General features: G+C 42.2%; 1 protein-coding gene and 1 non-coding gene across 4 annotated transcripts in view; one reads left to right on the top strand and one right to left on the bottom strand.

Moving 5' to 3' along the window:
- The window catches only part of Nrdc (nardilysin convertase), a 72,987-nt gene extending 58,212 nt beyond the window's left edge, over positions 1-14,775 (bottom strand). Inside the window, exon 1 of one of the 3 annotated variants that reach the window (XM_006977747.4) lies at positions 14,080-14,775. In XM_006977747.4, coding sequence (XP_006977809.1) covers positions 14,080-14,273 — 194 coding nt within the window. In that variant the 5' untranslated portion in view covers positions 14,274-14,775. The remainder of the gene's footprint in view (positions 1-14,079) is intronic. The other 2 variants (XM_076564738.1, XM_015996481.3) reach the window with 2 other exon arrangements.
- A 1,543-nt stretch (positions 14,776-16,318) lies between these two features.
- LOC121827715 (U6 spliceosomal RNA) lies at positions 16,319-16,421 on the top strand. The gene has a single exon (XR_006070027.1). It is a non-coding gene; the product is annotated as a U6 spliceosomal RNA (small nuclear RNA).
- Positions 16,422-17,134: the final 713 nt, after the last annotated feature.

Raw genomic sequence — 17,134 nt, 5'->3', positions numbered from 1 at the left:
CAATGTGAAAAGAGTGAGGAACTTTGAAACACTCAGCCCTAAATGGAGTATCTTCATCAAACCCCTCCCACTGGGGCTCAGATTTTAAGAGCCAGTGAGGATGGAAGCCACCAAAGCAACAGTGTCATCTAGAAACAACAGGGATGAAGGACATTATGAATTCACAGAGGCTGTGGAAGCATGCACAGGGCCTGCTCAGGGTTAACCAGATGGGGTCCCAGTGCTAAGAAGGAGAAGTGAACACTATTTCCCATCTCTAACCAAGAAGCTATCTCCAATTGACAATTGCTTGCAAAGGAAAACTCAGTGTTCTTCAATGGATTCTCACTGGGAATGTAAACCACACTTAAGGGCAGGCCCTATGCCCAGCAGCAGATGACCAACACAAAAAGAACTCAATGGATTTTTGTAGATTTTTTTTTTTTTTTTTTTTTTGGTTTTTTTTCGAGACAGGGTTTCTCTGTGTAGCTTTGCGCCTTTCCTGGGACTCACTTGGTAGCCCAGGCTGGCCTCGAACTCACAGAGATCCGCCTGGCTCTGCCTCCCGAGTGCTGGGATTAAAGGCGTGCGCCACCACCGCCCGGCGATTTTTGTAGATTTTTTTTAGAGGGGGACCTCATATTGCTTTATTTGAGCCTTTTTTTTTTAATCTTGACAGCCTTTTACTTGTAGAGTACAGCTTCCGATTTTATACTTTTATGTTGTGTGTGTGTGTGTGTGTGTGTGTGTGTGTGTGTGTATTTTCTGTGCTTTTGTCATTGTTGTTGTTACTGTTTCAATTCTGACTTGCTTGTTTTTTTATTTGCCTATTTGTTTTCTAAAGAGAGAAATAAGGAAAGCGTTGAGTTGGATAGGTGAGGAGGTGGAGGAGGATCTGGGAGATGGAGGGGAAACCATGATCAGAATATTATATGAATTTTCAATTTAGAAAAGAGGGCCTGATACACTGTAGACACTTAATCTCTGCCAAATGAAACAAAATGTCAAATAAAATCTAACCTCTGGTTTTGTAAAACTCAATTAATAATAAATTTTGTATATATAAAATATACACATTAAATGTATAAATCTAAAAGTCTCAAATGAAGCAATCATCTGTACCTGATGAGATAATAAGAGTGGAGAAAAATATAGATGTCCATGCATCTTAACCAGCACTTTGTGATAAGACAGAGTATATTTACATAATAAATATATATATACATATATATATATATATATATATTATAGAGAGCTATAAAGAATGTTTTAAAAATATTTCAGAGAGGGGCCAGAGAGATGGCTCAGTGATGAAGAACACTGACTGCTCTTCCCGAGGACCCAGGTTCAATTCCCAGCACCCGCATGGCAGCTCACAACTGTCTGTTACTCCAGTTCCAGGGGATCCAACACCCTCATATAGACATACATGCAGGCAAACACCAATGCACATAAAAAATAAAAGTAAATTTAAAAAAATTTCAGAGAAAAAGATTTGTATCATAATATGACTGAAGAAATTTTACACTAAACAACACAGAAGTTATAAAGAAAACAATCGGGGGCAGTGAAATGGCTCAGAGGATAAAGGCACTTACTGCCAAAGCCTGATGACCTCAATTCAATCCTCAGAGGCCACATGATGGAAGAAAAGAACTGAACCTCACACACATACCAAAGCACACTACACTCCACCCAACCCCAATGCACACAATAAGTTAAATCTTTTTTAAAAGGAAATAGAAAGCTTGTACTATATAGTGGCCCCCTTATCTGAGGCTTGGTATCAACTCTACTTATCTAATAACCAAGACTAAGCTACCAAGGAGAGAAGAGTGCTGAACAAATGATGAGCTACATCTTAGGCAGTATTTCATCACAATACTCCAAATGCTATACAATTTTAAGAAATTATTTCTGCAAATTCTACTTAATGTTTTTGGACTTCAGCAAATATAACTGAAACCTTGGGGGGGAGATAAAAATAGGATGAATATTAATTTAATTTTTTTATAAAGCATCCTAAATAAAGTGAAACAGAAAATTGAATACTAGCAGAAAAGGTTAACAATATAAAATTGTTCTTCTGAGGTTAGAGAGATGACTCAGTAGGTAAGGGTTCTTCCTGTATAAGCATGAGGATCTGAGTTCAAATCCCCAGCACTCACATGCCTGTAACCTCAGCTATGGAGGACAGAGACAAGCAGTTGCTAGGAACTTCACTGACTAGCTAGTCTAGCCAAACCAGTCAAGCTTCTGGTTCAGTGAGACACTCTGTCTCAAGGTAAAGCCCATGCATGCTTAGACTTAGCTAAATTCCCCAGCCCAATAGATATGTTATAAATGCATAAAAAATACACACAAAAGTTATTTAGTGGTTAATAATAGATACAATGATTGTGGGGATTTTTAAACTTTTCTTTTTGGTATCTAGATTTCTTACAATGACCACACAATATTCATATTTATTGTTATTTAACATCTTTTAACTACTAAAAATCAAAGAATACTAAAGTTCTATTTTCCTTTTCTATATACATTTAAACAAAAAAATTGTATTTTAGGTTAAGAATAGAGGTGCTGTTTTGAATGGGGTTTTCCTTTTAAAAACAAAATTACACAATGTTTTGTTTGACCATTAGTTGTAATTCAACAATAAGTTATAAGACATTTTTCTGTGTCAATATACAAAACACAACCTCCCTGGATGGTGACTCATGCCTGGAACCCCAGCACTCAGGCACATTGCCATTACTTCAAAGCTAGCCTGGTTTACAGAGCAACTCCAGACCCAGTCTCAAACTGTAAAAAAAAAAAAAAAAGAAAGAAAGAGAGAGAGAGAGAGAGAGAGAGAGAGAGAGAAAGAAGAGAAGAGGAAAGAAAAGAAAGAAGAAACACTTATCTTTCTATAGCTTGAATTATCTTCATTGTAAACTGACCATTACATAATCTTTGAACAATCGTGATAAAAACTACTGTCAACTTTTTGCTATTATAAAAGCCATGCTGCAACCTGGACATGGTGGCACAGCTGTAAGCCCAGCCTTTGGAGGCAGCAGCAGAACCACAAGTTCAACACTAGCCTGGGTTGCACAAAGACTACATAATGAGACCCTATCTCAAAAAAACAAAAAAAAAAAAAAAAAAAAAAAACCAACTAAACCAAACAATAACCTTATACAAATAAATATCACCTAGTAACTATAAATATATGTTTTCTTCAGTTTTTTTTTTTTTGTTTTTTTTGTTTTGTTTTGTTTTGTTTTGTTTTGTTTTTTTTTTTTTCGAGACAGGGTTTTTCTCTGTGTAGCTTTGCGCCTTTCCTGGAACTCACTTGGTAGTCCAGGCTGGCCTTGAACTCACAGAGATCTGCCTGGCTCTGCCTCCCGAGTGCTGGGATTAAAGGCCCGGCTATAGTTATTTTTTTAAGTGCTTGCTATATGTTAAACACAAGCTTCCATATAAATCAGATATACAATATTGCCATGGGTTATTATTTCTATAACCTGTACTTGTTTTGTAACTTGCCTATTTATACTTGTTTTCTAGGAAATAAAAGTATTTTTAAATTTAATCTAAGAAATTTCTGGGGAAAATATTACTAAGAGTTCTACAAAAAATGCCTAGCAGTCATTTACTGTATAATACCTAGCATCCACATACTGTATAAATGGTATTAGAGAATCGACAATGTGCTAGGCACACAGCGACTAAAGCAGATACATTCTCCACATTCCTTAAGTTTTAGTCTGCCAACATTTATTACATTGAGTTAGTAGGGGAACAGCTAAAAGAAAACTGAAGGGCTGGAAAGATACCTCAGTGGATAAGAGCAATTGCTGCTCTTCCAGAAGACCTGGGTAGATCCCAGCATCTACATGATGGCTCACAACTACCAGTAACTCCAGTTCCAGGGGATCAAACAATCTTCTGGCCTCTGTGAGCACCAGGCATGCACATAAAACACTCAAACACATAAAATAAATTTTTAAAGATTTAAAAATAAAAAAGAATCCAGATGTTATGGCACACACCTTTAATTCTACCACTTGGGAGGCAAAGGCAGGCGGATCTCTGTGAGTTTGAGGCCAGCCTGGTTTACAGAGTGAGTTCCAGGACAGCCAGGACTACACAGGGAAATTCTGTCTCAAGAAAATAAAAACACACACAAAAAGGAAGAGGGAGCATACCACTTAGAGAAAACCTGGTGCCACATGTGCCAGTGTACACTACTCAACACACAACTTTGCCTTCTAAACCAGTCTTGACAAAGAATCTAAGCAATAGCCTTGGGATTAATCTTAAAACATCATTCTCCTTTTGCCATTGTTCACACAAAGGATCCACAAATTCTTAGTGGCATTCAACAACTGTCACCTATTCTCTTCAGTATTCTCTGCATTAGCTATCAACTTCCACCAGTGCCCTGTTTTTCTATTTCTGTGATAATCATCATGACCAAAAGCCACCTGAAGAGAAAAGGGTTTATCTCATTTTACAGCTTATCATCACGAAGGGAAGTCCAGGAAGGAACCTAGAGGCAGGAAATGAAACACAGACCACACAGACCATGGAAGATCACTGTTTACTGTCTTGCCCTCCATGGCTTGCTCAGCTTGCTTTCTTATACAACCCAGGACCACCTGCCCAGGGGTAGTACTGCCCACAGTGGGCAACTATTAAATCAACTATTAATCAAGAAAATGCCCCACAAAGTTTCCTATAGGCCAATATAATGGAAGCATTTTCTCAATAGGGGTTCCTTCCTTCTTCCCAGGTGACTCTAGCTTGTATAAAGTTCACAATAAATAAATACATACATACATACATACATACATACATACATACATACATACATACATACAAGCAGAAACAAAAAATTAACCAGCAAAACTGACTCCTTGTCAAGTTGACATACAAATATATCACTATTAACCCATAACCTTTGCTTTCTTGTTTATCTCTAAGTTCTCACGTTACTATCACAATACAAAACACAGTATAACTTTCAAAGTCCTGCAGTTTTTTAAAAATTTCATTTTTTTTTTTTTTGGTTTGGTTTGGTTTGGTTTGGTTTGGTTTGGTTTGAGGTTTTTCTTTTAAATTTGGTTTGTTTCGGGGAGAGTTTGCAAGGGTAGAGGGAGAACTTGAGGGGACAAGGGAGATAAGTGGGATCAGAATGCATGATGTGAAATCCACAAAGAATCAATAAAAGTAAAAATTTTTTACAAATTTTCAACACTTTATAAGTTCAGTCTCTTTATATCCAATCTCTCTTTAAAAATCCAAAGTGAAGCTGGGCAGTGGTGGCACACGCCTTTAGTCCCAGCACTCAGGAGGCAGAGAGGCAGGAGGTTCTCTGTAAGTTCGAGGCCAGCCTGGGCTACAGAGTTTCAGGACAGGCTCCAAAGCTACACAGAGAAACCCAGTCTCAAAAAAAAAAAGGAGGGGGGGGCAAAAAACAATAAAAATCCAAAGTGTCTCAATTGTGGGCTTCTGTAAAATCAAAAGTAAGTTACATATTTCTTATTCCAAGAGGGAAGAACCAGAGCAGTTACAATTAAATCAAAGCAGAACAACATCCAGCATTGTTAATTAAATCCTGTTAGCTCCATGGCGTGGTATTCAATCATGATTTCCTGGGCTCCAAAGAGCTCAGGCAACCCCCTTTTCTGACTCTGTGCTTCACAGCACACAAATCTCAGCCCACGAGCTCAGGCTGGCTCCACTCCACAGCTGCTCCGTTCTTGGCAGTCAGCCCATATTTCTGACATCTCCAATATTCTAGGGTCTCCACTGAAACTGAGCCTGAACCTTCAGCAATAGCCTCCTGGCCTCTCAGCAGGGGCTCTGACCCTGTCACATGGTGCCAAACCTCAGCAGCTCCCCATGACCCTTCATGCCCTCAAAAATAATACCAAGTGGGAGTCTCTTATGTTGCTGGAGGGCTTCTCTCCAGGTTCCACCAAGCCCCGCAGTCCCACAATCCATGTATAAAATAATCACTCAGACGCTTATATTACTTATAAACTGTATGGCTGTGTCAGGCTTCTTGCTAACTGTTCTTTTATCTTAAATTAACCCATTTTTATAAATCTATACCTTGCCACGTGGATGGTGGCTTACTGGCGTCTTTACATGCTGCTTGTCCTGGTGGTGGCTGCCGTGTCTCTCCCTCCTTCTATGTGTTTCCCCAATTCTCCTCTCTCCTTGTCCCGCCTATACTTCTCTGGTCATTGGCCATAAGTGTTTTATTTATATAGAGCGATATCCACAGCACTCTCACACATTACCCAGTTTGGCTATCAGCTTAAGATGCAGCCTTAGCCATCCTCTGTACTACAGCTTCTGTGTGCTGACCCTAAGGAAACACTTTGCAGAAGATCTCACCTCAGTGATGCCCATTTCGTATTAATCATGGCTGATACTTCAGCACCAGCTAACCACCATCAAGTGTCCACTAAAGCAATGGTTTTACTTCACTGGTACCAGTCTCTTGCAAATCAGAGCAGATTCTTAAACCCTAGCTGCCAAAACCACAGAATCTTAACTCAAAATATCACACGAATAGCCTCAATAGAGTCTTTGAGGGATGCTTAAGTTCCTTCTGCAACTTCACTGGACCCTCTTATATCAACCAACCTAGAAAATGCCCCACAGACTCTCCTACAAACATTTTCTTAACAGCAGTTTTCTCTTCGGAGATAACCCTAGCTTGTGTTAGGTGACAAAAGACTAGTCAGAACAACCAATCAAAGTTTTCTTCATACCTGCTACTGCTTCTGCTCACAACTTAGCCAAGCACTTGAATACACCGCCATGCATACGGGGAGCGAATCAGCCTTCATCACTTGTGTGCACACTACTTGTTTTCTTTTACTTTCTCCACTTCACAGGACATTTTTCTATCTCTTCAAAAACCAATAATTCCACAGATACTATGGATCTTGTCACTTCCTAACTATTTGTGGATTATCTTCACTTTCAAATTCTTTAAGTGCTAAACACGTCATCTCCTCCACCCTGAAAAAGCTCTCCCTCTACTCTAGGCAATGCATTATCAAAAAAGTTCTCATCCCTTCCACCTTAAACCATCTCCTTGGGCTAGAAGTGGCTCAGCAATTAAGAACACTGGCTATTTATTCCAGGGAACCTGAATCCAAGTCCCATCACCCATATGGTAACTCAAACTGTCTGTAACTCCAGTTCTAGGGGGTCCAAAGCAGCACTCTTCTGCTCTCATTGGGTATCAGGAATACATGTGGTGCACAAACATACATTCAGGTAAAACATCTACACACATAAAAATTTTTTAAATAATTATTTTAATCTTCTTGGGGTGCTGGGAGTATAATTCAGTTTGCCTGGCACTCACAAGGCACTGGGTTTGAGCCCCAGCACTGCATAAACTGTGTGTGGGAGCATATGCCTATAATCCTAGCACTTGAGAGGTAGATGTAGGAAGATCCAAAGTTCGAAGTCATCCTGGGTAACATAATGAGATTAAGGCCAACCTAGAATATATGAAACTCTGTAGACAGGCAGACAGGCAGGCAGGCAGGCACAGACAGACAGGCAGACAGGCAGGCAGGCAGGCAGGCAGACAGGCAGACAGACAGGCAGACGGATTTCTTTAAAAAAACAATCTTGAAAAATATCTCCCTGGTGACCTAAAATTTCATGCTTCCTATTCTTTTTTTTTTTTTTTTTTTTTTTTTTTTGGTTTTTTGAGACAGGGTTTCTCTGTGTAGCTTTGCACCTTTCCTGGATCTCACTCTGTAGACCAGGCTGGCCTCGAACTCACAAAGGTCTGCCTGGCTCTGCCTCCCGAGTGCTGGGATTAAAGGCATGCCACAACCTGGCCCCATTTATTCTTTAAACAGTTCAACACGACATCTGCTTCCTTATTGTTTCTTTGAAAGCATTTTCACCAGGAATAAATTCTTAGGTCTCTGAAAGACTTCAAATCTTGTTACTGCACAGTATCCAGTAATGAGGATGTTGGACACTCATTCCTTGCTAAAGTGTTCTCTTTCAGTGGGTCTTCACTTAAGTTTTCCTTCTGCTTCTTCCTGACTGTCAGTTTCTACTTCTGTGGTGATATATTATATACCCTAATAAATTTGCCTGAAGATCAGAGAACAGAAGAATCCACTAGATTAAACATAGAAGCCAGGCAGTGGTGGCACACACCTTTAATCCTAGCACTCAGGAGGCAGAGATACATTTGGAGCTCTGTGAGTTCAAAGCCACCCTAGACTACATGAGAATGACTCAGTCTAGGAGAGAAACAGAGTCAGGCAGTGGTGGCACACACCTTTAACCCAATACTTGGGAGTCGCAAACCTTTAATCCTAGCACTAGGAAAGTTGAGACAGGCAATGATATAGGTGGGCAGAGAAAAGTATATAAGGCATGAGACAGGAACTAAAGTCCTTTGCCTGAGGAAAGCTTTTCAGGCTAAGAAGTCCTAGAGGTAAGAAGTGGCTGTGGCTTGTTCCTTTGTCTCTCTGATCTTTCAGCTTTCACCCCAATATTTGGTTCTGGGTTTTTTATTATAAGACCATTTAGCAATTCGTGTTACATATTTCTGCTATGTCTCTCTCTCTCTTTTTTTTTTTTTTTTGGGGGGGGGGGTTCCAAGCCAGGGTTTCTCTGTGTAGCTTTGCGCCTTTTCCTGGAACTCACTTGGTAGTCCAAGCTGGCCTTGAACTCACAGAGATCCGCCTGGCTCTGCCTCCTGAGTGCTGGGATTAAAGGCATGCACCACCACCGCCCGGCTCTGCTATGTCTCTTAAAGGTCCTGAGCCTTAAAGAGATTAACCTGCTCAAGGTCACATAGCTTAGACTGGGAACTGAATACACAGTGACTTGACACATTGATACCTATTACATTCCATTTCAGTGTCTGCTCCCTAACTCTACCACTACAGATAACACAGCCCCAAATGATGCCCTCTTCTGACCTCTGAGGGTACCAGGCATGCCCATGGTGCACATGCATACATGCAGGGAAAACATTTATACACATAAAACTTAAAAATCTAAAATAAAATTTTAAGGGCACTGGAGTGTGGATTCAGGTATCAGACCAAGAAATTGAATGTTCTAAGTTCCTAGAATTTATATACAAGTAAACACAAAATGATTTATTTATAAATCTAAGAGCCTATGATCTCACCACTAACTTGTATGTACACATACAAAGGAAATTAATCAGTCACATATTCAATGAAGCACTTATTATACCACTAGGTTTTAGTAAAAAAAAAAAAAAAAAAAAAAAAAAAAAAAAAAAAAATCAACAAATCAGCCCATGTTCTTACCATTCAATACAAAAGGAAATTTTCTCTTAATTTTTATATATGTCTGCCTTCTGATAACTTGGATTTGTCTAAGGTTTCTGCTTCTAAGTATCTCACTATTAAACTAGGAAATCAGCACATATTAATGCCCTCAATATAGCTGGAGTGTGCTCTTTCTGTTCAACAACATAATCAATACTCAGACACGGCCTGTACCTCATTTACTATGCTTTACTTCCTATAGTAAGCACATAGAGATAATCGGGCCAGTGAGCTGGCTCAGCAGGTAGGTACATGGCAAGCCTGACCAACTAGCTGGGTTGAGATCAACTCTGGTGCGTGTGCACGCGCGCACGTGTGCGCGCGCGCACACACACACACACACACACACACACACATGTTAAGGGGAAAATGTAATCTTGGAGGTATTGTCAACATTTCAAAAAGAGAGAAATAAAAATAAAATTCTGCCAACTATTAAAATATGCAAACTGATAGAGCTTTGATGGGATTATTTCACCGTAATATTCCTCTAAACAGGTCTAGTGCTCATTCACATATTCAAAAGACTTAATATGAAGACTATGTACTATAATGAATCATGGACAAAATCCTACAGAAACACAATGGAAACAATCAGTTTTGGCTAGAAAGGTGTTGCACAAGTTAACATCTATGTGCAAGTATTAGAAAGGTGATTTAGTTCTAGAGGTTGCAGACTTTTGATATGTTTGATTCTAGATACAAAACTTCACAGAATTTAAATTTCAAGATCTAGTTCTGAAGTTTTCCACATTATTTATTTATTTGTTTGTATGTTTGTTTATTTTGGTTTTTTTGAGACAGGGTTTCTCTGTGTAGCTTTGGTGCCTGTCCTGGATCTCTGTAACCCAGACTGGCCTTGAACTCACAGAGATCTGCCTGGCCCTGCCTCCCTGTGCTGGGATTAAAGGCATGTGCCACCACCGCCTGGTTCCACCTTTACTTTAAAGTGAAAAAATAAAAATAAAATTTTCTTCAAAAGTCAAACTGTAAGACAATGTGGTGGTGCACGCCTATAAATCCAGCACTCAGAACTAGCCTAGTCTACACAGTGAGTTCCAGGCCACCAATTAATGAGAGCCTGGCCAAAAAAAAAAAAAAAAAAAAAAGTCAATTTGAAACTTCAGTACATAAAAAAGGTAAAAGTGGTCAAAAAGGAAAGATCATGATTTAAACAAAGGCCATAAAATAGAAATTCAGAGTAACCATTAAGCATTATCTTCTCTGCTTGGTGTGGGTTTGTTTTTTTGTTTTTTCCTTTTTTTGTAACTCAAAGTAACTCTTAAGCATTGTCTTTTTTGCTTGGGGTGTGTGTGTGTGTGTGTGTGTGTGTGTGTGTGTGTGTGTGTGTTGAAACTCAAAGTAACTCAAGCATTATCTCTTCTTTGGTTTGGTTTGGTTTTTTTGCTTGAGACAGTGTTTCTCTATGTAGCCCTGGCTTTCCTGGGACTCAATTTATAGACCAGGCTGGTTTTGAATTCAGGGATCCTCCTGCCTCTGCCTCCTGAGTGCTGGGATTAAAGCTGTGTGCCACCTAGACTGCAACCCACATTCCAGAGAGGCTAGCTAACAGGAAAAGACCCTAGGAGGGACACATGGATGACCCTGTGAAGGAGAAGTGGATGAGAACTACATGAGTGGACTGGGTGTGGGGGGGTGGCAGAGGGCGAGGGGAGGTGGCAGAGGGCGAGGAGTGGGAGGTGAGAACATAGGGAAATGGGAGGGTCAAGCTGGAACAGGGACAGAGTGGGAGGGCAGGGAGGAAGATACCATGATAGATGAGGACATCATGGGAATAGGAAGAGGCAGGGTGCTGGGGAGGCTCTCAGGAATCCACAAGGTTGACCCCACCTTGGTCTGCTGGCAGTGGTCCAGAGGGTGCCTGGACCGGTCTACTCTGGTGACCAGCCTAGCAAATAACCTAGCTGTCATTATAGAGCCTTTGTCCAGTGACAGATGGAGGCAGATACAGAGATCCACGGCCAAGCACCAGGCTGAGCTCCAGGAATCCAATTGATGAGAGAGAGGAGAGATACTGCAGTCGAGGGACGTCGAGATCATGATGAGAGGACATGCAGAGATGATGGGCCACACTAGTGGAAACCCAGTGGACTGGTGGCTGTGGAGCCCCCATGGGACTGGACTAGACCCTCTGGACACAGAAGACAGTTGTTTGGCTCGAACTGTTTGGGGGACACCCAGGCAGGGGGATCGGGATCTGTCCCTGGTGCATGGGCAGGCTACTGGGAATCCGGTGCCTGTGGTGTGACACCTTGCACAGCCTTGGTGCAGTGGGAAGGGACTTGAACCTGCCTAGGCTCAGTTTGCTGGGCTCTGCTGACTTCCCATGGGAGACCTCTATTTGGGGGATGTAGGGATAAGGGGTGGCTTGGGAAAGAGAGTGGGGGGTGGGAGGAGGGAGGAGGGAGGAGGGGGGGTCTGTGGATAGCATGAGGAGTAGAAAATTTCTTAATAAAGAAAAAAGAATAAAAAATCAAAAATTAAAAAAAAAAAGCTGTGCACCACCACATCCAGGTGCATTATCTCTATTTTGAAGTATTCCTTTTCCTTGTCCCACAAACTAGTTCATTACATTGGAACACTGGAGGATTAGAAGAGATCCTACATACCATTCAACCAACTGAGGTCCAAGTCCTGTCTCATACATTTCTAGAAGAAGCTCTCTAGCCACTCTAGCTTATCACTTCCTACTCTGTTCTTTAATCTACTCTAACATACACACGTCCATGAGGGTTCCATACACCTTAGGTCCCTGATTTTGCTTCCCCCTCCTCAGTCTGCTTTTTGAGCCAGGGTCTTATGTGGCCCAAGCTATATAATGACTCTTGAGTTCTGATTCTCCTTCCTCCACCTGCACAGTGCTGGGATTATAGGGGTACATTACCATGCCCCACTCTCGCTTACTTTTTTTTTAAAGATATTTTTATTTATTATGTATACAACATTCTGCCTGCATGTATCCCTGCAGGCCAGAAGAGGGCGCCAGATCTCATCACAGATAGTTGTGAGCCACCATGTGGTTGCAGGGAACTGAACTCAGGACCTCTGGAAGACAGCCAGTGTTCTTAACCTCTGAGCCATCTCTCTAGCCCTCGTTTTACTTTTTAAAATGTCTACATCCTCCTACACTATAAGTTTAATCATTTTTGTATGCCACTCTGGATAGAAAGTTATTTATTGCAGTATATATGACCAAAGTGCAGAAATGCTATTTTGGCATCTGACATAAATTTAGTAAGTAAGTATTTCTTAAGGTAATTTGCAAAAAATAAGGTCAATGAATAAATACAACTAAAACAATTAGAACAGTATCTGACATTTAGCTATTATTGGGTAACTTTATATGAACAGGAAACCAAAAAACAAACAAACAAACAAAACCCACTAAAGCCTGTACTGACAAATTTAAACTGGGGGGCAAAACCCAAGTGATGTTATTATTTTCAACTTACATGTTACAACTACATCTTTTTTTTGTTTTGTTTTGTTTTGTTTTGTTTTTCGAGAACAACTACATCTTTGACAAGAAAAGTTATCCCCTATTTATAAAGAGACCTTGACCCTGACGGCCTGTCAAAAAATATACAGAGAAATGAAGCTGGTCTTGAAGTGGGGAGGGGGGGGGGCTGTGTCACTGCGTTCTGGACCTGAGTTTTCTGTAAAATAGGAGTGGGAGAAAGTAGGAAAGATCTCTAGGGTTCTTTTCTACTCTTTAGCACACTGTAGGCTTATAATAAAGTTGGACCTAGACTATTTAGGTTTCTAACTCAACATGAATATGAAACTCTTAAAATATCGGCAAATAGCACAAGTGGCTGGCTGTTTTGTGTCAAATGGCCAGTTTCATTCAAGCTCCGATATTATTTCACTGCCTAATTCTAAGCAAGAAAAACTCTCTGGGATTTCCTCAACCAGTGAAACGAAGCTGTTAGATAATATGAACTATTTCAAATACAAGATAGCCACATTTTATGAAACAAACTCTTATGTCATTCAGGTGGGGACTGAGTCACCATTCATTACTGATTGAAACATTGGATTAGATGGGATCTTACAAGCCTATCATTCACCCAACTGAGGCCCAAGTCCTATCTAATACATTTTTTTGGAAGAAGTCATCTAGCCAATTCTAGTTACGGCGGACTACCCATGGTCACAAGCCACTCCATCTTAGGCCAGCTATGTCGTAAAGTTCTTTTACTAAAGCCACACCATCCTCGTCGGAATTGTCACTCCGTTTTACCTCTCTTTTATTTGAGGGACTCTGATATACCTTTGTATTGAAACTGAATAGAAATAACAGACACATCTCAAATAGCCTCTCCTCGAAAATTAAGATCGCTGTCAATCTTTCTTCATAACACACCCACCCCCCGCCCCTTACCATCCATCCTGTCTTCCTCGTGGAAACCTCAGTCCTTGCCTCAATGGAAGTCAAAATTAGCCGGGCGATGGTGGCGCACACCTTTAATATCCCAGCACTGAAGGGACAGGTGGACCTCTGAGTTCGAGGCCAGCCTGGTCTACAGAGTAAGTTCCAGGACGGCCAGAGCTACACAGAGACTCCTCTGGAACACCCCAAATTGCCCTTGCCACCTCCACCCAAACACACATTTGGGATGAGAAGTAATAACGCCCTGTTGCTCCTCGGGGAGACACGGAGACCAGAAGTCATGGCAGCACCAACCGAAGCCCGCACCCTGTTCTCCCCAGTCCGAGCCTCGTCCCTCACCGGTACTGCTTGGGGTCGCTGGGAGACTTGATGATCTCAGGGTCGCCGGCATTACTGAGAGACCCGCTCCGTCCCTCCTCCTCGGATTCCTCCGCTCCTAGACGGGCAACCCGGCCGCTCTCGCCCAAGTCCTGTCCATTGGGCTGCAGGTCTGGACAGCTGCAGGTGGACTTCGCCTTGTTTCTTCCAGGCATGGTCAGCGTAGGAAAAGGTCTCGCAGATTCTTCACACAGACCCCGTGCTCCGATTCGCCCCAGAGCCGTAAGCTCCCGCCCGGCCTCACACCACAACTTCCTCCCGGTGGCACAGACTGCAGCAACCGCGACTCTCCTCAGCCTTCACCAGCAAGTCGTCGCGCTGGACATCCCGCTCCCCAGGACCACCTCCTCCTCCTACTCCTCCAGCCACTCCTCCTCCTCCGCGTCCCAGGGGCGGCGGCGGCGGCCGGCGTTGTTGCTGCCGCAGCCGCTGGGGAGGACAGGCCTGAACCCCTCCTCCAACCCGGCCTCGCTCACACCGACTTCCTTCATCCCACCCTCCTGACAGCCAATGACGCTATAGCTTCTAGCCAATCACAAGGCCGGACAGCCGTCACGTTTGCCGGGACAGCCAATAGGAGCATGAAAGGAGAGGAGCCAATAGGAACCGGCCGGGTTCCTGACGCACCCAGAGAGCATTTCGAAACCCGACGTGGGCGGAGCGAAGGGAAAGAGGCGGAGGATGATGGGAGAAGCCTTGCTGCGATTGTGACGTGCTCGGGTGGCTGTTTTAAGGAAGCCGCGTCGTGCGCCGCGTCCCTGAGGAAATACTCCCTAGCGAGACGACCCAGGAGTGAGCCGAGAGAGTGGATGCTGATCTTCCTCTTCACCCATTTGCCATGTATTTCTTGGACTCGGCTCCCAGAGTGACTCAGCAAGTCTTTTAAAAGAGCGGAGCACCGGAAGTCTTTTCCTACCCTATCCTGAGATGGACGTTGTTCTTGTGGGTCACTAGGCACCGGAAATAACAATTGCACCTTTCCATCCTGTTGGTTCTTTTCTCGCCCAAAAATCCGAAAGAGTGCCTAAAAGACCGGTTTGGTTATCTCCTGTATGCGAAATGTGTTTTTGTTTGTTTGTTTTGTTTTTAGCTTCCCCACAGACTGGAGTCCTCGGCCTGCCTTTTTAAGTTTAGCCAACTTTTACTGAAAAGCAAAAACATGTTAGGCTGCCGCCCTCGAGTTACTTTCCCAAGTTTGTTGTTGTTTGCCAGAGCCTTTGCTGAGACTGGAACAGACACACTATAAAATAAAAAGCCGATGACAAGATACAGTATGCGGATAGCATTAGATAGTGAGATCATACTACATGGAGGAAGTAAACGTGTTCAACATGAATAAACGAAAAAAGACTTGAAACCGGTAGATGCGTTAGTGGTTGTCGTTCCGCCTCTGGATTTCAGGTGCTGAAGATAGAGTCATGAGCAAAACACAAATCGTTGCAGGTGTGATAGCCCACACCTTGAATCTCAGCACTCAGGGAGGCAAGAGGCAGGTGAATGTCTCTTGAGTTCGAGGTTAGCCTGGTTTACATAGCAGTTCCAGGTTAGCCAGGGCTACCTATTGAGACCCTGCCTCAAAAGAAAAAACAAAAAAGAACAAATCCTTGCCTTCTTGAAGATCATATGGAAAGAAACAGACCATAAAAAATGATATGTTCAAAAGCAACAAATGCTAAGACTACAATACAGGACAGGAGGATAACATGTTGGGGAGGTGAACTGGGGCAGAAGAATTTGAGAGTATTGAGATATCCTGGTTTGAGTGCACTTTCAAAGATTTACCAGTTCTTAACTCCACTGAACGCCTCTCATTCAGAGCTGCATCTGTGTCTCTCCAGTCCTAGAATGGCTGCCCAGTGCATTATAAAAACAATAATAAATGTTGAGTAGATACCTGAGGTGGCATAGTCTACACTTTGTACAGGGACGTGTGTGTGTGTGTGTGTGTGTGTGTGTATCGCCAAAGCAATAATGCCCAAAATAAGAAATCTTCAGTTCAACTATCATTTTTTCCCCTAAGGAGAAAATTTATACCCTTAATTGTGACTTGCTGGTTTTTCCCTATGGTGAAACATTTATTCCTTTAACTAACCAAGTGAGGTCCTGCTATGTGCCAGAAATTAGAAGTAACGAACAAATACTTCCCTTTCTCTTGAGCTCACAAGAGAGCTGGTGGAGAGATGGACACTAAAGAAACAGAGTGCTCCATTTGGCAGCACATCTACTAAACTGGACCAATACAGAGGTCAGCATGGTCCCTGCTCATGGGTGATAGGCAAGTTCATGAAGAGTTCCCTATCTTTCTGAAGTACCCTGGTACCACAATCACATGCTTCAAAGCTTTCCTGTCTCCCCCTCCAGTCCCAAGAGCAAACATTAAGGGCAAAGATGATGTCTCTGTAACTTACTGTTTTTTATCTTTTTTTTTTCCAGTGTAGAAATTTGAGCATAAAGCTCCAAAAAAGAAGCATACAAATTTTAAGTCTTTAATTATCAGTCACATTAGATGGAAATACACAAACAGATATGCCCTTTCCAGAGAGTTTTCCCAAAGAAGGGACATTTAAGCTAACATAAGTTTTCCAAACTAATAAGCATTGGTGTGGAAAGAAACTTAATGGAAAGCTCTGAGTGTGGTTAAACTGGCAAACTGGAAACAAAGGGACAGGGTCCGTGGCAAAGATCACATAGAACATTCCAGAGAATATGACGTTGGCTTGCCTGTTTCGTGCATCATTGGATTCCCAGATCTTAAAATGTTTTCCAACAAGCTGTAGGTACTCACTGAGTAATGTGTGAGCAAAGGAAGAGAAGAAATGATCACAGTTGTTAGGCAGGGCCAGCAGGCAGAGAGAATATATAAGAGAAATCTGGAAGGAGAAAAGGTAGGAGCCAGAGGAGGAGGACGCCAGGGGCCGGCCATCCAGCTACACAGCAAGCCACGGAGTAAGAGTAAAAATTTACACAAGAAAATGGGAAAAACCCGGAGGCAAAAAGTAGACGGGATAACTTAAGA

Source organism: Peromyscus maniculatus, chromosome 2 (assembly GCF_049852395.1).
Source record: "Peromyscus maniculatus bairdii isolate BWxNUB_F1_BW_parent chromosome 2, HU_Pman_BW_mat_3.1, whole genome shotgun sequence".
NCBI lineage: Eukaryota > Metazoa > Chordata > Mammalia > Rodentia > Cricetidae > Peromyscus > Peromyscus maniculatus.
This window is presented reverse-complemented; position numbering and strand designations above follow the sequence as displayed.